At 39.0% G+C, this 22,252-nt stretch overlaps 1 protein-coding gene and 1 long non-coding RNA gene across 2 annotated transcripts; one reads left to right on the top strand and one right to left on the bottom strand.

Annotated features, from left to right (window-relative positions):
* Positions 1-1,090: 1,090 nt before the first annotated feature.
* On the top strand, positions 1,091-21,756 carry lzts1 (leucine zipper, putative tumor suppressor 1). The gene is made up of 9 exons (XM_014988704.2): positions 1,091-1,719; positions 12,453-12,787; positions 12,876-13,004; positions 17,990-18,134; positions 18,215-18,606; positions 18,693-18,866; positions 19,037-19,168; positions 20,081-20,275; positions 20,512-21,756. Exons 2-9 carry the CDS (start codon positions 12,557-12,559, stop codon positions 21,031-21,033), a joined length of 1,920 nt encoding a protein of 639 aa, XP_014844190.2. The 5' UTR covers positions 1,091-1,719; positions 12,453-12,556; the 3' UTR covers positions 21,034-21,756.
* On the bottom strand, positions 7,922-12,977 carry LOC106918728 (uncharacterized). Its single transcript, XR_001418453.2, has 3 exons — positions 12,903-12,977; positions 12,653-12,749; positions 7,922-8,038 (listed from the first exon to the last, which is right to left on the bottom strand). It is a non-coding gene; the product is annotated as an uncharacterized LOC106918728 (long non-coding RNA).
* Positions 21,757-22,252: the final 496 nt, after the last annotated feature.

Raw genomic sequence — 22,252 nt, 5'->3', positions numbered from 1 at the left:
TTTTTACTCACAGCTAGAAACGAAACTTCAAACCTTATTCTTCTTTGTATTTATTCAGGGAGACGACAACTTTAGATTTTTTGAATTTTGATGCAGCACTTGTTGAGATTTTTGAGGCAAAAGATTAAAACAAGAAACAAGGCCAGACAGTAAAAGAGGACTGAGAGTTGAGAGATGAAAATAACAAGCGAGAGAAAGACAGGCACGCGGGGGAACATAATAGATACAGACAGATAAAACAAGAGCTGAGGCAGAGAAATAGCTGGATGTGCTCGAGAGTCGAAATGGGTATTCTGCAGAGACTTCTCTCTAAGGGTTATAACCTCCACACTACTATGATAAGGCTTTGGTGAACTCTACTGAAGTACAAGTAAAACAAAGCGCAACAGACCTTCAAACTTGGCAGGCAGCAAAAGATGAGCTACTTTTAAACTAAATGTGTGAATTAGTTGGAAATCTCCCTGTAGCTCAGAGAATAGACTTTAAAATACTGTTGTTAGTTTATCAGCCACTGAACTGGCTTAGCATCAAAACATACTAAAGATCTGTTGCATCAACCTTCCAGACCACTCAGTTCTTCTGGTTCTGTTCTACTCTGCATCCCCAGAATCAGAACCAAACATGGAGAAGCAGATTTAGTTTCTATGCGCCACAAATCTGGAACAAGCCTCCAGATAACTTCAGAACAGCCGAAACACTGAGTGCCTCTACAGTGTAGAGACACCAGGTGTAAAATTGTAATGTTTACTGGGTTTTCTCAATTGCTGACTTTACAAAAACATCTAGATTTTATTTTATTTCTTAGCTAAACTGGATTTTATTTAGGAGTTTCATAGTAAAGGGAAAAAATATAATAACCTCTTCAGATTTGTATGTGTACACTTAAAAAAAAGATTCCCTTTTATATCCACTTCACAATTTTGTACTTCTTTAAAAAAAAATCTAAAAAAAAACATCCTAAAATTTTTGCCTTTAAAGATTTTGCTAAAAAAATAAATTTGCTTTTTTATGTTTTATTTTGGCTTTAACTTGTTTTTTTATTTTCTACTAAACACAAATATATATATATATATATATATATATATATATATATATATATATATATATACTCAACCTGCATAAAGAATGCAGGGCTTAAAAGTTTGACCAGGGATGATGAGCTGCTGTCTTTATCCGTGTAGAGACTGAAGTAATTTCCTGGCAAGAAAAGAGAAATAGAAGGTGAACCAAGGTGAAAATGAAAAGAATGTGGTTAAAAAAAGAGAAAGAGAACAGCTAATTTAAATAGGAAAATAGCACTGAAATAATGCACAGCAAATAAGACATGTAAATATGAGATGACCAAGGCAAAAAAGAAAAAAGAAGAAGAAACAATGGGAGGGAGGATGAGCCGGGGAGGTGGATGTTCAGAGTGAAGTGGGAGGGAGTTCAGGAGGGGAGGAAACAAGGATAGAAAGGAAAGAAATGGAAGGAGTGTGTTTATGGAGGAATGTGACAGTGTTCAGTGGAAGGAAGGTGGGCCGGTCTGATTGTGACATACCCAACGGCTGTTAACAGAGTGACGAGTTGACCAAGAGAGAACATCAGCAATAAAGGCAGATATCTCTTTCTTTCTTTTTTTCACATTAGCTCTCCAAGTCTGCATCCAGCTAATGGGTGTTTGTCCAGAGTGGCAGCAGCACTGATCGCTATTGTGAGGGCACACAGATCATAATGGAGGTAAGTCAGTTCTTCGGGGACTTGAAGGTATGGTTGATTGACTGGATTTAAAATGGAATAAATCGTTACAGAGTCTGTTTGTTTCCAGCTTGTTAGTTGCTCAAAGTTTTCTAACATTAGAGTCCTCCTAGCTCTTTGCTGCTTTCAGTGAACAAATTGTCAGAATCGCTCTTTTTGATTTTTAGCTGAACTTTAAGCTCCTTATATTAATTATCAAGAACCCAAAATGAAGCTTAGTTAAAATGCCTCATTATTTACAGAAACCTCAAATGTTTTAACCATGAATTAGAATTTAGCGCATTTTCCTGCTGTTAAATACTCCTGCTTGCTGTGGTAAATCACAACAAAAGAAGGAGGAAAAACGACAACAATGTCATACCTGTGTTCAGCAAGGAATACGTTCAGACACGTAGGGATTGTGAAGTGCTCCACATTGTGACAAAGTGTGTGGGTAAGTAAAACCCACTTGTTTAGGCTTGTCCTTCCACGGTCTGGTCTGTAATATTACGTAGAGTTAACCACAGGGAAGGGACAGAATCACAAGCATACAGAGGCAGACATGTTGTTTTCTTTAACTGTAGAGTTCAAGAAGATATGAGTATTTTATTTGCAAAATGGTCTATTCCTCATTTATACACACAATTTAAGCCTTGAGCTTCATTAATGTAGGAAATGACAATCAGTGTAAGCTGTAATGACCTACTAAAGAAGACCTAAAATAACTGTCCCAGATAACCAAACATAGCATCATCCTCTCATGATTGAAGGCTCTGTCAGGGAAGTGCATCATCCCCTGATCTCGCTGAGGCTAACCGTAATTTGATATAAACGTTTTCTGCTAGGATTTGCACATCCTATAAACTCAAACACCAGTTCCTCCCGTCTGGTAGAAGACTCCAAAATGCTAAACTAACTTGCAGAGTTTTTGTGCAGTTTACAATTGGCATCACGAAGGTCCTTTAGGCTTTGATTTTAGAGCTGAGGACAGGTATCGTATGCAGTACATACTTCCAGCTGCTTTCGGAATGATACAGACTGAAAGTGAGCACATTGTACTCCCATATTACGCCACCCACACACACACACACACACACACACACGCACGCACGCACACACACACACACACACACACACACACACACACACACACACACATGCACCCATACCCACACAGCTTAGGAGGAAAAGAGGAAGGTTGCGCTAAAGAATGACAACCTTATCAGAGTCAGCAGCTTGCAGGTCAGAGGGTCCCAATGCCAGAAAAATCATTATTTCTTCTTTTCCACCACATTATGAATATCACCATTCTGGGATACAGCAGTATTTAATGAAGTAAATTTTAATAAGCAGAGAGAGGGCTTTGTGATTGTCAGATAAATGCCAACATATGAAAGTTTATAGATTACAAAAAAAAACTTCATTTACTTGTGATTGGAAAAAAATTGTAAATTAAAACTTATTATTGCATTATTATAAGCATAACTGGCTGCAGCGCAAAACTGATAAGAAAAACTTTGAGTTTAAACAAAACATAGTCTGTGTAAATTTGAAAGTATTTAATTTGGTTGGATTGAAGTCATTCATTATTTTTGTTAAAATAATTAGTTTAATAGTTAGCGTTTAGACATGTGGGGTTTCGCACTTGAACGCGTGGATGCAACATTTTTCCACACATGGACAGGCCGCTAATTTTGCTCATCCAGTTTGTCCTAACGTACAAAATAAACAAACTGTGAGAATTATAATCTGCCATTCACTAACAAACACCCCATGGTTAAGAAGCTCACCTCTCTCTTCTGTAGCATGATCATTGCAGCTAAACTAGTGAAGGCAAGCATCAAATATTTTTGAAAATTTACTTAAGTTAGCAAATCTATTATGGCTTGTAATTCATTTGACAACAACTTATATTAGTTGTTCATTAAAATCAACTTGGGCAGGATTGAGAAGTTAGTCTTGCTAGCAATTATCACTGTTGCTAAACTAGCTAAAGCTGGATGCTAACTTAAATTTGTGAACTTTTTACAGCCACAATATTTTGAACTTTTAGTCGTACAAACCCTTACATATAACTACTATACAGCTGAAAATAACAATAGAAATTGACAGAACCAATATCACTTAAAATCTTATCTTAAACTGCAACAAATTTTGTTATTAATATCCCAAACCCTCCAAAATTATTTTTAGTGAGCATTTCAGTGACAATTATTCAGTAGCCTCTATCACACACATACTCAGAGATTGCATAAAGCTATGAAATGTTGCCTTCAGTGTGTCCATAGCCCTTTTTATTTCATAGAAGTAATGGAAAACAGTATATATTCATGGTTAATGCATGAAGAATACTCCAGAATGTCTAAAAATAAGGCTTCTTGGTATAGTGCTTCTGCAACAACTTTTCTCAGATGGAAGAAACGCTCAATAAGTAAATATTTTATGACAGCAGGGCTGACCTTGAACCGCTGAAGCAAACCAGAGAAATACATCTATTCATAACCATTTAGGACATCTAGTGCATTGTATAACTGTAAATTACCCTCAGGAGGCCTGATGTAATAATATATTTTGTAGCGGCAGATGCATTACTTCAAAACTTTAAAACCTTTCAGATTTTTTTTTTTTTTACTTCAGGACTTCATGTACTTCTCTGCATTCCTTCCCATTCTTGTAGTGCTAAATGCTCTCATTTAGGCTCCATTAAAATGCATTTTCAGCTTTATCCTAACTGACAAGGTTATGCAAATATATGCACTTTAGAAGCTCTACTTCGTCAGCCACACAAATCTGGCCGGTGATTCACAGATCCTCCTTATCTATTAACACCCGAGGAGGTCGATCGTTTAGACGACCTAATGTCTCATCTGGATGCACATAACGGTGTTTGAATGCAATCTAATTTCAACAGGAGGGTCCTTCACTGAAAGCTGGCCCCTTATCAAAGATTCAGTTATACGCCTGCAGCAGAACATGCTGAGATCAAAATAATGAGTTATAAATGTTTACTCGCTGGCTTAGGATTGAGTCTTTCTGCGCACCCTGAACAGAGGAAACACTGACTGTATGCTGGGCAGCAGTTATCAATATATAATACAAGTTTAGCCGCACAGAATACAAATGTCTCTCACCCTCCCTGACTCTCCATCTCTGTCTCTTACTCTTTCTGCCCGTGCTCCTCACTCTGTGCCTGGTACTCCATCTCCTTCACTCTGGGGCACTAATGAGTGTCTGGTATTCTGCACTTCACCACTGAAGCCCCATTCATGCTCAATCTCCTTTACAATGCTCTAAAAGGATTACCCAATTAGCTGATATTGGATGCCATTGTGTGTCTGTGTGTGCATGCGCAGCCACATGTGCAGGGGAGTGTGAAGTTGGTTGCCAGATAGACATGTTATCTGTGAAAGTGAAAGATAGATGACTGTCCCTAACCCACACTTCATTCTTAGTTGATTTTCTGCTGGAGGCCATATTACTCATCCACGCATCAGTCCAGTGCAAGAGAGAGAGACAGAAACAGAAAGAGAGAGAGAAACAAAAAAAAGAGAAAGAGAGACAGTTAGACCTTGACAGGCTATTGAGAATGACAGAAAAAGAGAGTATTAGCTCTCAATAATTCAACTAAGCAGCCCTTCAGTCTCCAGCATTGTATCCTTTCGGTTGTCATACATGAGCTGCTTTCTGTTCTTCTAATTTTAAGTTTTTAATTGAGTTTGTGCTGTCGTGCCTTCGGGGGGGAGGTTCTGTAGTACCTGTAAATCATTAGTTAGTTTGTGTGAACAACAGATTGATTGTAGTTATCTAATGTGTTACATCACAACAGGAGGAACATGTGCAGCATTTTGTATGCGACTGTACAGCAGTCTAATATTAGTAGAACACTGTTTATTAAGCTATTCAGATATTTGGTCATTAAATAATTGATTTAAATTTTTTTATTCATTCAATATGTTTATAAAATATATAAATTAATTATGTTTTATTCTTCCACCTGGGAAGCTAAAATTGGCAGCACATTTTAAAAGAAGAGTAAATGACAGTTTCAATTTTGTAGAATTTTCTCATATGAGGGAAAGTGGCTTTTTCTGTAACATTAATGGAAAATAGATCAACTTTAAATTGTTTTTCTAAATAAATTTGTACCCATGTAAAGTGAAAGGCAGTTCTAGGGTTGCTATAGGGATATGGCTGTCGCAAAGGTCAAATCTGAAATTCAAGAATGATAAAAAATGAAACTGAAATTTTTAGGCTTATCAGGATTTTTTTCTATGTGATATGGATCCAATTTTTTCCCCCAACAGAAGGTTTTGTGTGGAGGAAGTTGAATGGTCAACACAGAGCCCAGACTTCAACCTAAAGGAGGCTTTTTGGATGAATTAAAGCAGTTAGACAGCAAGCAAGACTTTCTCACCCAACATCAATGTCTGGCCTCACAAATGCTCTTTTCAAAGAAATATCAAAAATGACCATGACACACTTGTAAACTTTGTAGACAGTGAAACAGTTTAATCTGCTGTAGCAGCAAAAGGGCAGGCCAACACTGTATGTTTAAAGATATGGGCATTTCGGTAACAATCCCCATATCTTTATCCACACTATTCAACAAACTCCTGTCTTGCTCCAGGTGATAATGTTATCATGTGGAGCAGTTTAATAAAGTGGGAAGCTAACGCTAATTTAATAAAAAACACCTTTCACTGCGTTTTCTTGTGTGAAATTAACTAGGAAAAAGAAAAAAACTGTTCTCCTGGCCTCATAAATTTCACAGACAGACCAACTACAGGCATCAGGACACGAGTTTAGTCGGGAAGACTTCAACCACTTAACATTGTCTTGATTGGGAACCTGATCCAATACTTGTCCTTGACTGAACCAGCATGGGTCAGTTTTCAGAATCATGCAAAATGGCAATTTTGTCTGAATTTGCTTGAGGTTTTCAGTCTGCAATGTTCAGTAAAGATATTTCCATAAAACGAAAATATTTTAGTTTAACTACAAAAGCTTATGTAGATTAAGCCTATAAATTTGGACTTTAATTCAAAACAACTGTTGCATGAAGTTCAAGACATGCTTGAGACAGCAGGCATACACAAAGAACAATAAACTGAGATTGACCTAAAAAAACAGACATTGAACTAGATAGATTATACATGCATCTGTTAGAAATTACCATACAGACAGTGTGAATTAAAGCAATGCCATCTGGCATAGCGGTGATGTACAGAGGTACAGTGACAACAGATTTTTATGGTCATTGTTAGACAGGTATAAATCCACAAACTTTCTAACACACTACTGCCTAACATTACTGCCTATTACTGTCTGTGTTAATCGATTGGCCATGCTGCATGACAGTGTGTGTCTTTCATTGGCTAGCAGAGGGTCTATTGTCAGCTATTCTTATGGAGGTGTTTGAGGGGGGGTTCAGGATTTTGTGTCAGGCAGATCAGCTGCGGCTCGAAAAGCAAGGTCGACACCCCCACCCATGCTGCCCCCAACACACACACTTTCATGCACACAGTCCCTCCTCTGCTCACAATCACATAGATATTCAGTGAACACAAATCTCTTTTGTCCAGACAAAGACAGACCTGGAGCCAGTCAGATATGAGATTAGATATATGCAAGCGCCCACACATACACAAATACACGCATCCCCACTTCACTAGAGTTCCTGAATCAAACAATGCCCCTTGAAATCTGGTACCTCAAACCTATTGTTATCAGGTAAAAAACTGGAATCCTAGAAATACAAAATCAAGTATATATTTGCATCAAATAGATGTGAAAACAACTACCTGTGAAAAGCAAGTGAGTGGAAGTGCTACTGTTCAGACTAACAGGCTTCAATAGGACTGATCGCAGAACAAGTGCAGCCAGCTGAAAGGGTGAGTGAAGAGTACAGCTGAGAAAGACTGAAGCAGAGACACTGGAGAGTACTCAAAAAGTGGGTCAAAAGATTCTGCAAACATTTTATGAATCAAGGCTTCAGACTGTCTGATGTAACATCACAGAAACTTTAGTGCAATTCACTATGCTCAACTTAAAAGAGTGTTTTAGTGTATAGTTTAAATTTGCAATTTCACGCCTTGAAACTGGGTATCTGTCTCTTTAAGAAGCTCCTGCTTTTTCCGTCAGTCCTTCAGCACATCCTCACAACAGTGTTTCGCCATTAAGCATTTAAAAACGTTCTTACCTGAATTGCACAGAGAAGTACTTCATATGATGAACTCAGCGGATGCACAGTTCCACCAGGTGCTAATCGCTGCTGGCGCTAGTCTGAAGGAGCGATGAGGGAGAGTTGCAGGGAAGAGGTGCTCTGTAAGAAGGAGAGGCAGTGTGGAAAATGTGGTGCTCAGTGAGACCAAGTGTTTAGACATCCCCAAATGGTTGCTATGGGAGATTTTAGAATTTCTCAAACATGCATGAAATAATCAAAGCTACGGGTATGTTTTTGGAAAGGGAATAACTTTATAAAATGACGCAAAGCTAAAACAGTTGATTTTACTCAATTCTCCACAAATCTTTTAAATACAAATGTATTTTTGCTAACTTATCTGAGTTACAAAAATGGAGGGTGGTTTTCTTTTTTTCATAGGGGTGCTGTTCATTCTTTATTTTGCTGTTCTGATTGCATTATACTTTCGCTCTAGCAAGAGTTTAGTCTGTGTTGAACTTGTGGAGACACAAAAAAGTGTCTAAAAACCCATGCGTTCTGAAGGCTTGAGTTAATAAGTCTGGAACAGTAGTAATTTTCAGTAGTAGTGATTTATTTAACATTCAAATACGGTTCTGCTGTTAGGGGAGAGAATGCATCAAATACCGCACAAGGGCTTACACAAAGACAGCACACTTCAGCAGACAAAGAGCGAAAAGATAGAGGGCAAGCGCCTTTTTTTCCTCCTTCAGATGAACTGTTTGTTCAGGGTGGGTGCAGGGCAGCAAGTGGGATGGATGGGTGGAGGGAGGGACTAACAGGGTGAGGGAGAGGGAGGGATGAATGGTTATTACACAGTTAGTCGATGCACTAACGCACTAACGGGGCAGTATGCAGAGAGAACGTGTGTGGGGGGGGTTGCACTGAGGGTGTAAAAGATCCTTTGTGAAAGCTGGGAGTTAATCACTTGAGCGGCACACGCCGGTTCTATGGGAGCACATGTTACACACCAGCTCCCCAGGGAGGAGTGGGAGGTCTCTATCTCTCACACACTCTCGTTTTGGTGCACACAGATACACAACTGAATTTCCATATCAGTTATGATGCAAAACTCGGCACAAGCTGACTAGACAAGCTGGAAGACCCACCCCCTTTTATCTGGACGGTTAGCAGACCCTCCTGGCCAGGGTGGTAGTGTTTGTATTTGCACCTCGTCCATTCATACATGCACACATGCCTGGCTGCTTGTTTCCTTCAGGACTGGATGGATGACTCTGTAGGGGCTTGGCAAGATATGGGTGCTTAGTTTGGCCTGGCAGTAAGTAAAATCTATTGTTTCATTACACCGATCCATTGTCAGGGCCGGTTGCTGATATCTGAGAGTGATAGTGGGGTCTGTGGATTTAGTAGCACACAGGCTCAGTAAGACATAGCCATGTCAGAGACTGTTTACCAGAGTGACAGGGAAGACTGTTTTCCAGTATATTTGTGCAGGTCATAATTTTAACTATCTACAGTGACTGAGCATGTTCTTTTTTTTTTTTTTTTTTTCATTTTCATTTTTTCTAGAATATATTGAAATTTTCTGTACTTTTCTTTCACTTCCACTGAATTTTTTTATAGTTTCTACTACACACTCTTGCTGATGGTGCTGTGATTCTCCTCATCATGACACGTGAGGTTTGTCGTTACATCTTTCACCTCCTTTTGTTTCGGGATGATAAAAGTCTTCATAAGCTCTCTTTGTGCCTTTGTTCAAGACTTTCCTTCTCACACCGTGCTCGGGAAAGTGGACAGTGAAAGCTGTTGGGTTACAACCCCGTGTCAAATAAAGTGTACACAAATATGTTCCGTGCTTTGTTGTTGTGGCTATTATAAAATACTTAAAGCCAGAGGACCAGGTGGTTCAAAGAGCAGAGATCAGGCAGTGAGAAGCCCTTTGCCACGAGAGCTCACCCACAGAGCTGACTTCTCCCCTGTGGGTTAGAGATCATGATAGTAACATCTGCGATCTGTTTGCTTTGCAAAAGGAGGTGGAGAGAGTGAGACAGCATGAATAGTAATGATGGTAATTCAATGGATAAATGGGTTGGTAAACTAAGCAAAAAATACAGACGCAGATTTGGTTACAAGCTTAATTTAGTTCAAAGAGTTAGTGTGAATGAGTTATATTTTTAGGTTTGATAATTATGCCTTAAAACTGCATTAAACATACATTTCCATATGATATATACATATAGAACAATCTTTTTTAAGAGATTTACCAACATCTCATCAATGTATATTGATATAAGTAACAAAAAAATATATCTGATGTTTTACCATTGCCAGAAGTCATTCAGAGGGAAGCTACAGCCAACTATTGAGTTGATTGGTGCCTAGCATAGTGGCCAGTTTGTTTTCAGGAAGGTCATCCAAAAGGTTATTTGTCAAATTCTACAGCAGCAGGTTGAATCTAGGTGTACAAATCTAGGCAAAACGCCAATGTGGACTATTTTCAGCCAGTTTGTTATGCAAATCTAAGCACATCTGTTTCCTCATCAAATGCTTCAACATTAAATAGCAGCAAATACTATGAAATTACAAAAAAAACGTGAAGAGAAAAGTAGAGCTTTGGTCAATAAGGAAGAAAATCTTCTGTTGACAGGTCCAGTACTCTTTACAGTCATCTTGTTTAACTGTGTTCTTTAGCCTCTATATTTGAATGTTTTTAATCTAGATGTTTTGATTACCTAAACATTTTCAGAGAAATTGTTTTAGGTGTTCTTTTAAGACAGTTCTGCTCTGACATCAACATTTACTTCTTATTGGTGTTACTGTTATTGTATGTAAGGAATTTTAATGATTTAATTGCTGTATTCCTGTTCTTTGGAAGACTGACTGTACAAAATACAACTTCAGTGAACGGCAGAACTGGTTTGTTTCCTGCCATGAATTCTTTAAATTTCAAGAAGGTTCAATAGGGCATTATGGACTCAGAGCCTTCCAGAAGCTTAATGTCAACCAGGTCCATGATGTTACCAGCGCACTGAGACTCAGCTTGATTCCTCAAAATATTTTTATTGTTATTGTGACTAAGGAGGTGAATCTTTGTCTCATTTGATCATAGAAAATCTTTCCAGAAATTGTTTGTCTTTTCCTTGTGGATAATTGCAAATTTTGAGTCTGTTGTTGACATTGGCGATTTCTTCATCAGCACCCTCTAAGCTGATGAGAATTCAGCTTAGATGGTGCTATGCTTGAAGCCAAGAGTCTTCAAGCATAGCACTTATGAGCCAAGAGTAAAACAACTTTGAAATGCAGTCTTGGTTCAACATAAGTGAGATTAACAGGCTGGATTACTCCCTCAGAAAGTCATCAAGTTCTGTAGAGGCCAGATAATCAACCATTTATTTGAATCAAGTGTATTGGACCAGGGGTGCAACTAAATGTTGCAGAACAGTGGCTCTCAATTACTGGACTTGGATACCTTTACTCTAAACCTTTGCTGATGTTAAACTCTGTTCACTGTGAATAATGACAGTGATGTTCTAATCTAGAATATTCTAGCTTCTAGTTTCATTGTTTGATGTTTTTAATATAGATGTCTGTTGATTGGATGTTTGTTGTTCTTGGACATCCAAATCAAAATAATCTTTTCTGAAGGGGGCAGTTTTTGGTCAGATGGTGGAAACTTGGCTACAGTTGGTTGCAGGAAAATGATCCCACACCATCATCAAAACAGTTTTAGAAATGGACATACAAGGTAATACTAACCTTCTGGAATAGCTTCCAAAATGCAGTATTTTGGAAAATGTATGAATCACTTTTAAAAGCTTGGCTCCTCTCAGCTAATCTAAATGTGCTCTACCCACTCTGATAAAAAAGAGTGGGCAAATATCAGTCAGAACAATGCCAGGACCTTGTTGATGGTTACAAACAGTGATTGAACTGTAACTATAAAGTTTTTATGTCCCAGAGGAGTATATAGTATGTACTCACCTATGCAAAACTGTAACTGTCTTTTGAAACAATCAAGATTAAAAATGTACCTAAACTCAAAGAATGAGCCAGTTTGGTGCCTGCACAAAGTAGATACAACAGATAATTTAGCAAGGAACAACTTTTATATTGTTATGAACAATCTTTCACAAGTACAACATAATCCCTTCCAATAAGTCTGTAGAAAAATATGTAAAAGATCTCAAACCAAAATCTCTCCCAGAGGGGGCGATTAACTAACGGATGAGGCATCTGTCAGGTCCTGTTTCAGGTCTCTGATGGATTTTTTTTCAACTACTTCTTAAAGACATGATTTTCAGAGGCTTTTATGTGCAGTAGGTAGTTTGTTAGCTCTGACAACTAATGTTTTGTACAAATTTCTTGCCTTTTAAGCCCAAATTGAATTGTACAGAACATTTATGAAAAAAAAGAAACAGCCAAAGACCAAAGAAAAACCTTCAAACACCTTTCATAAACCTAGAAAAACTAAAGAATACTATTATTTTCATTTTGTTAGAAATTGTTTTTAAGCATGTAACAAAGCATAGACATATTACATCTTGATTGTTTTTTGTCTTGTTTTTCTGTCTCCCAGATGAGGCCAATGTCAGAAATGTCCTGGTGTCATGAGACGTGTCACCCATACAGTTCTTTGTAAGTTTTCCATCTGGACCTGTCGACACCTGTGCTTGCAGGACCATGGGTAGCGTCAGCAGCCTTGTTGCTGGAAACAGTCTGAACAGCAAGCACTGCAAGGCTTCTGACTATCGGTTAAAGGAGGGGACAAATACTCACAGGAAGAGTGGAGGGTGCAATCTTGATGGGTTACTGAAGTGTGGCTTTGCTCAGAGTTCCTCTTCCACCACTCATCACTCCAGAGGCCTCTCCCACTCTAGGTCAGGAAGAAGTGAAGATTTCTTTTACATTAAGGTAAGATACTGTAAGTATGAGTGAGAATTCCTTGTACGGAATGTGCAGAAACATCAGTTTTAGGGGAAATGTTTTTGTGTGACATAAGGTGAACCATAAACCGAGGTCTACGCACCACAGAGAGAGATCATTGGAAGATGTTGGGAGTAGAGACAAGGACTCTGATGGACGATCGCAACCAAAACTGCTGTTCATGCCAGGAAAGATTTTAGAAAGGGTGAGTTTGGAATTATCCTGCATGTTCATTGATTTAAAAAAAAAACATACTTTACCTGAACTTTTACATGCCAATCCGTGAACCATTCAATGATTCTCAGTGACAACTAAAGAAAGCAGCATGGCTAGCACAAATGTTCTCTACCACCTTGAAAGGTTTATACTTGAAAACCAATCAGCAAAACCTTATGTTTAATGAGGCTGCAGATGTTATGCACACATGCAAAAACAAACCTCTTATCTTGCAGTTTCAAAACTCAGGGCAGTGACCCCCAAAGAGACTGCAAAGGACACTCAAGCTCCGAGGCCTCTGGTAGGGGCACCGAGCTTAAGATGAACAGCCACCAACCCACCTGGGGGAATGAGAGTCTGTGTGGGGGGGTGGGGTGCCAGGGATTGGGAGGGGTGGTGGTGGAAGCATCCCTGTAATTATATATGTATGTGTGTGTGAGTATATAGGTCGCTGCTCCCCATACACACCTGGACATTACCATCATCACATACTTAATGCAAAGGCTTTAAGGCCACGTGAACTGTGGATAGCTGTGTTGGTGCAGAAAGAGATGATTCCCAAACTGTTCCCACAGAATCAGGAGCATAAAACTATCGTGTTGTACACTACAATCTCAGTGTACAACACCATCAAGAGTCTGTTTCACTAAAACTCAGGGCCAAGCACACAAAATCACAATCCTTTGTCTACCAAACTTTACAGTTGGCAAAATGCAGTCCAAAATATATTGGCAAGCCTCATCTATTGGATTGCAAGACAAGGAAACATGATTTGTCAATATGTAGATCAGGTCTCTAGAGTACAGAGCCTTCAAGCTTTATACTAATGCATCCAACACTTTGCATTGCATTTAAGTTTTGACTTTGAAGACAGTTGGTGACTTCCGCACACTATGCAGTGCTACTCCCCACTCTGATTTTTCTATGCTGTACTTGGCACTTGCTTTGTTCATGATACCACAAACATCTGACCATGGGATTTCAGAGAGGAAACTTAATGAAAGGACCTGTTTCACAGATGACATCCCATCACTGCACCATGCTTGAATTAACTGAGCTCCTGCGAGTAAGCCACTCTTTCACAGATGTATTTTGAGAACAGAGCATACATAGGTGCAGAATTTTATTCACCTGTGGCTATAAAGCTGGTTGTAATACCGAATTAAATTATTTGGATGGGTGCATGAATGGTTTTAGCAATAAAGTGTATATTGTTCAGGAAGGAAACGGGTTCTGTGTCCCAAAGATGAATGTATTTTAGTGAATGTGGGTATCACGCACAAAACAAATTCAAAAGTCCTGTTGAAGATGCTCACTAAAGTTGGTAAGAGAGTCATTAGCCACAGTAAAACAAGTCTTGAGATGAGCTGAAAGGCCACATATTCAAAAACAACATAAATCAGATCAAAGTTTGCAAGTTTGCTTGGGAAGAAATTCTATAATTTTTAGAGAAACATCCTGGTCTGATAAATCTAAAATGGAAGTGTTTTACCGTTTTAAACATTATATCTGGAGAAAAAAAGGGAAGGGTTGCTTTCAAGCCTGAAAACACCATCCCAACTGTGAAATTTAGGGATTGGCAGCATCATGCGAGAGTGTTTCACTGCCGGGGGTAATGTTGTACTTCACAAAGTAGATGGCTTCATGAGGAAAGAATAAGATAAGAAAGTGTTGCTTATGAGATCAGGCTGGAAAGCACAATGAGGTCTTTTAAATGGGCAGTGAGTCCAGTCATACTACAAAATTTGCCAAAGGGGCTGGATGATAACTAAGTCAGTGTTGTAGGCAGATCATTACAAAGCCTTGATCTCAGTTATAAAATGTAAGCAAACTATGGGTGCATTCACACTGCAGCCTGAAGTGACTCAATTCCGATTTTTTTGCCGGGGCCGTTCACACTGCCAGTAATTGCGACCTGTATGCGTTCTGCAGTGTAAACGGGCAAACGACCTGAAAGTGTCCCGCATGCGCAGTAGAGGGCGCAATAGCGTCAGCATTCTAAGTGTTCTGCCAACTGCCATAAAAAGAAGAAGTGCTCAGTGTTTGCGGAAGTAAACATGGAGGCTAACGGTGGAGCTTAGCTTACATATTTGAAGTTGTTATCCGGCCGGAGCAGCATATTAACAACTTAATCCTCATATATTCCGTCATGGTTGTTGTTTTTCTTCCCACTTGCGCGTATCAGGACGCAGAATAGTGAGATTTGTTGAGAAACAGTGACGTTCAGTTCGGATGAATGCGACCTGGACGTTAGGTCGCATTCATCGTATACGATTCCGATACGTATACGTATCGGAATCGTATATGTATCGATTCCGATACGTATACGGAATCGGATACGTATTGGATATGGGTCAGATTCGAAAAAGAATCCGACCTGTGCTGTTCACACTGCCATGAAAAGATTGGATACAGGTCGCATTACGTCAAAAAAATCGGAATTGAGTCACTTCAGGCTGCAGTGTGAACGCACCCTATCTGTCATTCTCAGTTGCACCAATTCAAAATTCAAACCCTGCTACATTTGACACATTTGTATGTTCCCCGAGTGTCAGGACTGCTATAACAGTAATGAGCACATTCTGAAGGATAATAAAATAGAAGTCAGCAATGATGACCGAAGCGCTGCCATTAGCATCCAGATTGCGTTTTTCTTTATTTGTTAACAAACAAATATTTTACAGTGTATAGTATTAATGTTTTACATAACCATTGTCTTATAAACCTGACTTACTTTTCTCACAAGTAATAATTAACTTCACACATTATCCTTTTCACATTTCCATCCTTCACTTAGATGAAGGCAAGGTATAGTGTATAGTATACCTTGGTATAGTGTGTCAAACAGGATAAATCTGTTTTAAAGCTTTACTCCATTTAACTCTGCATTAACTGGCACAAGCATTAAAATCCATACTGATTTTAACTGAATACTGATCAAAAGTAGAATTACAATCTTACAAAACAAATACAGAATTTAACTTAGCATTGTTTCACCTTAAACCTCAATTCCCACACTTCATGAACAAATAGTTTATCTGCCTTTAACTTTGGCTGGACTCACTTTACTCTCATGCTCCGAGCTACTTTATGAGTCAACAAGCAACTTTCACTGAATATTATTCAAACAAAAGCAAAATAAAACTCTTAAAACTCGGAGTTAATAAGATATCACGGCCTTCTAATCACCTTCCCTGTGTGACCTTCCCAGCGCGTGCTGGCATACCTCCAACTTAATCCTCGCCTGATAAAACTGGCAACTACCGGCAAAACAGTGCACAAAAAGCGCAACACAGTGCTATATACTGGTCAAATAAGAGGTAAACATCTTACAGAGTATTTTTGGTGTGTTTCCACCGTCTACTGACCTGAAGGATAATAAAATAGAAGTCAGTAATGAAAACTGAAGCACTGCCTTTAGCATCCAGATTGCGTTGGAGGTAAATCCGGAACTCCGCCCCAAAACCAACCCGGAAGCAACGCCCCCCAAACAAAGGTTCCGCTTCGCCATTACTACTCCGATCCCAACCACAGGAAAGCTAGCACTATAGATGCAGGCAGATTAAAATCCCGAAATGCAAACAAAATATAATTTGTTCATTTTTGGAAAAAAAAAAAATAGAATAAATTATACATGAAAATATTTCAAAAATCATAAAACAACCAAAATAATGTGGTGGCATTTTTAGGTGCACCACATGTACAGGTTTAAAAGCATCCAAAGTCCCACATATTAAAGATAGTTAAAAAAAAAACTAAAAAAAAACTTGCTAAATAATTTTCTTCTAAGACAGTCTATGTAAAAATCTCCTTTGGACCAGCAAAAAAACATTCTAGTTTTTGAGCCTACCTGTTATGTGCATTTTCCCAATGGCTCTCAAGTAAGCTCTCAAGTTCCATTTGAGGTCTCCTGCAATACACTGACCCGGCAAATTGTTGCTATAAAAAGGACTAATTCAGTCAAATGTTAATTGTTACACTCAGCTGCAGCTAGCTATTATTAGCCTAATAGTTAGCATTCAGACTTAAGAACGGTACAAATCATCTGACTCGATTTCTAAAAAGCATATTCCTAGAAGTTCCACAAGTCATGCAGTCATGTGGAGAATGAAAAAATAAACAGAAGGCCCTATAATAATTAATAAATAACAGACATTTCTCATAGCCTATCTTAGATCTTTATAGTGTTTTAATCATCTAGATTAATGACCTAAGAATGCCCCGATCTTCTCAGAGAGGCACTTTCTGTGCCAGGAATACATAAGCAAAAGCATTTTCCTCAATATGTCTTTATTCCTTGGACGAACAGTACAGACAAAAGGGGATAAGAGAGAGAAAGAGAGAGATCGAGGGTTGGGGAGAATTTGACAGTTTGAAAGAAAAACCACAAAAAGGCATCCCAGCCATGAAGTCAGTGAGAAGGAATGCTGAGCTCACAAGCCTTGCCTCTTACACTTCAGCAATAGCTCATATTATTAATATCATGGAGAGGGGCTATTCATCTTTGCTCAGACAGCATATGGAGGGGAGATGTAGGCTGCAGAGGGGAGGAGAGGAGTACAGAAAGAGCAGGAGGGGAGGTATGGTGCTGTGGTACTGCTGGTGACAGCCTTTAAATGCACAGACGGGGCATGTGGACTATAGGTTCGCTCCAAAAAAGGAGTTTTCACTTCTTTAGTTAATACAAAGAAATTTACTTACAGTTATAACTGTGTGGCTCACATAAGAGTCAGCCTACAGTACAGCAGGTCTCCATGCATCACTGGTTCCATTTCTGATGTGAGATGACACAATGAAAGGCAAAAAAAGAACATTATTTTACTCGATTGGACCCAGCTTCTGAAAGTAACTCTATTAGAAGAAGTTTAAAAACTCTTTAGCTTGAAGGATAAGAGCGTCATTTATCAAATCTTCTCTAACATGGCATCCTATTTGCTGTGCTGTCAGCTAAGAGGAATTCTTTTACTCTTCCAGCCTCCTGCTGAGAAATCGCTCGTCCATACCACCGCCTTCAAGTCGGTGAACACAACGACGGCTTCATCCACAGAGACTGGCCACGTCCTCTGTCCCATGAGGAAAGCAAGCACTCCGAATGTTGGACACAAACAAGACCCCTTAGGTTTTTGTCAGCCTTCTGGTAAAACGTTGCCCTAAATTTAAATGACAAGAAATAATTGTGATGTAATTTCTGCCTTTCAGGAACTCTCTCTGACTCTGGGCGTAACTCAATGTCTAGCCTCCCTACCCACAGCACCAGTGGCAGTCTAAGAGCCTCCACAGGCCTTGTCAGTCAGCATGATGGGAGCTCAGGTCTGCTAAACAGCCTCTGCAAAGGACAACAGCCCAATTTCCCTCCATGGGTCAATGGAAATAACACAAACCTCGAAAGCAGTTACAGGGCTTGTTTAAGCAGCAGTGTGTTGGCTTCTAAGGCTAATGAGGATGCTGGCTCCCCACTGTCTGCAGACGAACCAAGAACTCTTTCAGAAACGGCAGGTGGGATCCGGTCCCCCATAACGACAGATGAGTTGCTGATTGAGCATCTAGAACAGAGACTGCTGGAGAGGGAAAATGAACTTCAGGAGCTGCAGGTACTTACACTTAATGAAAGAAGCACCCAGCATGATCAAAATAAGCCTGCGAGCGATTCATTTCTGACTGTTTAACTTCACAACAGGTGAGTTTAGAGTTGAAGGAGGCAGAAACGTGTCATTTGTTTGAGGAGAGACAAAAGTTCTGCGCAGAGGAGATGGACGGACTGAAGCAGCGGTGCACCACACAGCTGCGAGAAGTGTCTCAGATGAATGCAAAAACCCACCAGGCTCTTCAACTGCAAGTTTGCTACCTCCAGGTCAGCTCCAACCTGACTCCTCAGCTCTGCTATTTAAGCCTCATCCTTCTACTCATCCACAATTTTAGTTATGATGCAGCAAATGATGCACTGATTTATTTGAGAAACAAAGCACTGGGAGGTGTATATCCTGCAGGAAATTGTTAAGTGGGAATTGTGTTTGTCTGCAGAAAGAAAATGGGAAGCTCCAGGAAGATCTCTCGAAGCTCACGCGAGAGAAGGACCTCGTTGAACTCAGACTGAGGTCATATGAGAAAGAGAGCACCCAACTCATGCCAACACTCGAGGAAACCCAGTGGGAGGTCAGTGGCATATGTAGCCACTTCAGCTGATATGGCTGTAGCCATAGGCTAGTTGCAAGAACCAAGGTTTAAAGAAAATCATGATTGAGTAAACTTCTGTGAGGACCAGAGATTTTTGCGTATGCAGCATAGAGTAACGTAGGATGGCGCCTTCCTCACCTGTTGCTGTGCACTGCTGTCGAGTTAGCTGAAATAAAGTGAATACACAAGACAGTGAAATTTGGTAGTTTGGGAACATTTACATACGTAAAAACAAGAACAGACACAGTGTGGAAATGAGCACCACCAGAGTCTACCACAGCCATTAAGGTGCCCCCTACTGACTCCAAACTGTATTGTCTTGAACCGAGAACCATGTTGGTGAATGCAAAATAAATGACTGTCCTTTGGGATAAAAAGGAAAAAAAAATTTTTCTCTCCTAAATATTTCCAAAGTTTACAATTCAATAAGTTGTTTTATTCTTCTCTCCTCCACCATTTCTGGCCAAACGTGTCACCTACAGCACTGTGTACAAAGTGCATCTTGTTGTGTATTGAGAATGAATGCAATTGTTATTAAAACAAGAAATCCAGCTAGAATAAGTACAAACCCATATACTACAGCCAACTGTGCCAAAAAAGAAGCTAGCTGAACAAAGGACTGCTGTACCAATTTTGAAGGACCTGGGCAGATTAGGCACACATATACTAAAATTTGATTGGACAGGATATATTTTTTATTGTTCAATATACCGCTAAAGTTACAATATTACTGAGCTACAATTGTGCAGAATATACCTTGCCACTGCTAAAATATGCTGCAGTTTAAGGAAAAGCTTAAACTATTCTCCATTGTCTTCCAAATTCAAATTTTCAAAATAGAAACCGTAACTTCCTTCTTTTATTATCACCATCATCTCTGTTGAAATGTAGGTGTGTCAGAAGTCAGGAGAAATCTCTTTATTGAAGCAGCAACTGAGGGACTGCCAAGCGGACGTGAGCCACAAGCTAAATGAGATTGTAAGTCTCAAAGCATCACTAAAGGAAAACACAGCAAAAGTGGAGAGGCTCGAGCAACAGAACAAGGTCTATGAAGACAAACTCCAGTCATGCACCAGAGAGGTTGAGGTAAGTACAGTTGTATTATAGAACAGATGTTCACAAAAAGTACACTTTCCTACTCCTGAATCTGACTGTAACCTGCCAAAATAGGATTTTCTTTTTTTTTTTTAATTTTCATGTTGTGACACATAAATACCATCCTCACTTCTAAATTTAAGGGAACCTTTATTAGGTTCAACAATTATTAGCTAACAAAAGAAATGATAATAATCTTCTAGTTGTGTTTTTCCCTTTTTGCTTAGGTGTACCAAAATGAACTTCAGCGCAAAAAGGTTGAGGCTGATTTTCTGAGAGACAACATTGGCAAACTGGAGCAAGACATTCAGCAAGTCAAACAGGATCTTGTTGCAGCTGAAGAGCAGAAGCTGCAGAAAAGCACTGAACTTAAAAATCCAATCCAGGAGTTAGACTCCCTTGACCAGGTCCGAGGGTCAGAGAACAAGAAGTGCATTTTCACCGGCTCACTCCAAAGAGAAGTGGAGAGACTGAAGCAGGAGCTCAGAGAGGAGAAGAAGGCTCAGGGGAAAATGGTCAGCAACTTTGAGCTGGAGAGGCAGACTTGGAACCAGGAGAAAGACAGGGTGATCAAATACCAGAAGCAGCTCCAGATCAATTACCTGCAGATGCACAAGAAGAACAAAGACCTGGAGAGGATCCTGAAGGAGCTGACGGCCGAGCTGGAGAGCCGAACAGAGCTGGGCTTGGACCTCAGATACAGTGCAGGGTTACAAACTTATGAGGATGTTATTGCCACAGAGATTTGAGAGAAGCAGCCATTTGTATCTTTTCTAAAAACACAAACACAGTTTGACACTTACTTCAAGCACTGACTGTTTTTTTATAGCTTAGCTTATTTATTCAAATGTGGGTATTATAGCATAATCAATGCTACTGAGAATAGTTATTGATTATCTCATTGTTCTTACTTGTTTAAAAGTAAATTATAGATTTGTTATGTTTAAATTTGATAATTTTCTTAAATTATTCTGTCCAACAAGAACAATTGTGGTTTTAATTTGACGTACTAGTTGAGAGAAAGTGTTTGTATGTTAATAGTATTGTCTTATAGAACCATGGAGTAATCATGATCATTTTCCATGACATGTTCCATGACAGTAAGACAACAAGGTCTTGTGTTATAAATTAGCACTGATTAATCTTGATCTGTCTCTCACTGTATATTTCCGCCATTTTCTCTTTTAAGAAAAGTTTGAACTGTACAGTCTTTTCAAATAAGCACACATATCTGCAAATGCTTCCCTTTATTTCACTAATTTGCTGTAAACAGTATTGACCTAAAATACATGTTTTAGTCACCTTTAATAAGTCGTGTGTTTTCACCCTAAAAATGTAATACTTGTATATGTAAAAAAAAACGGCAAATTGAATATATTATTGTCAGTCTTTAGATCTTGTAAAATGTAACCTTTCTTACAGCATTTCAGTGTTTAGTATATTTATCTTGCCAATAAAGATGTTTATTTGTGTGAACGTCTCATAGGACATATTTACAGCTGAAACCAGATATTTTCATAACCTGAATAAATTCCTGATTGTCTGACATCAAATGTGACAGAACTTCACAGTTAGGATTATAAAAACTATTTTAAAATTATTTCGGTTTTCTAACTTCAACAACCATGAGTGAGAAGATTTCTTCAAATGTACTTTCTTCACATTTCGAACCTATACATTTCCTAAGAACATTGTCAGGAGATATAGCCAGGTTAGAATTTACACGCCTTCAGGTATATGGAGGTGGACTCTACACTGTAATTTTAAAGTAAATGTTGCTATCAACAGAGACCAGATGAGTCTAGATAGTGATGGAGGGTAGACTCTGTTATAGAACTAAATGAAATCCCAATTCAGTTTATTAAAAATGCATTATTCATAACAAGAGTCAAAGTGGACATGGAAACTTCAGAGGAGTTGTAGAAGTTGGAGTTGCACTACTGTTTGTTGGACTATCAAAATTTGCTC

Source organism: Poecilia mexicana, unplaced genomic scaffold (genome assembly GCF_051168715.1).
Source record: "Poecilia mexicana isolate PSO_F unplaced genomic scaffold, ASM5116871v1 scaffold_9, whole genome shotgun sequence".
Taxonomy (NCBI): domain Eukaryota; kingdom Metazoa; phylum Chordata; class Actinopteri; order Cyprinodontiformes; family Poeciliidae; genus Poecilia; species Poecilia mexicana.
The sequence above is the reverse complement of the archived record's forward strand: the minus strand, read 5'-3'. Positions and strand labels throughout refer to the sequence as shown.

Bases quoted from the DNA above. Each gene is read 5' to 3' on its own strand.
- lzts1 (XM_014988704.2), top strand. From the start codon at position 12,557: ATGGGTAGCGTCAGCAGCCTTGTTGCTGGAAACAGTCTGAACAGCAAG. The intron at 12,788-12,875 runs GTAAGATACTGT...GTGTGACATAAG, and splicing joins AAGATTTCTTTTACATTAAG to GTGAACCATAAACCGAGGTC. The intron at 18,135-18,214 runs GTTTTTGTCAGC...TCTGCCTTTCAG, and splicing joins ACACAAACAAGACCCCTTAG to GAACTCTCTCTGACTCTGGG.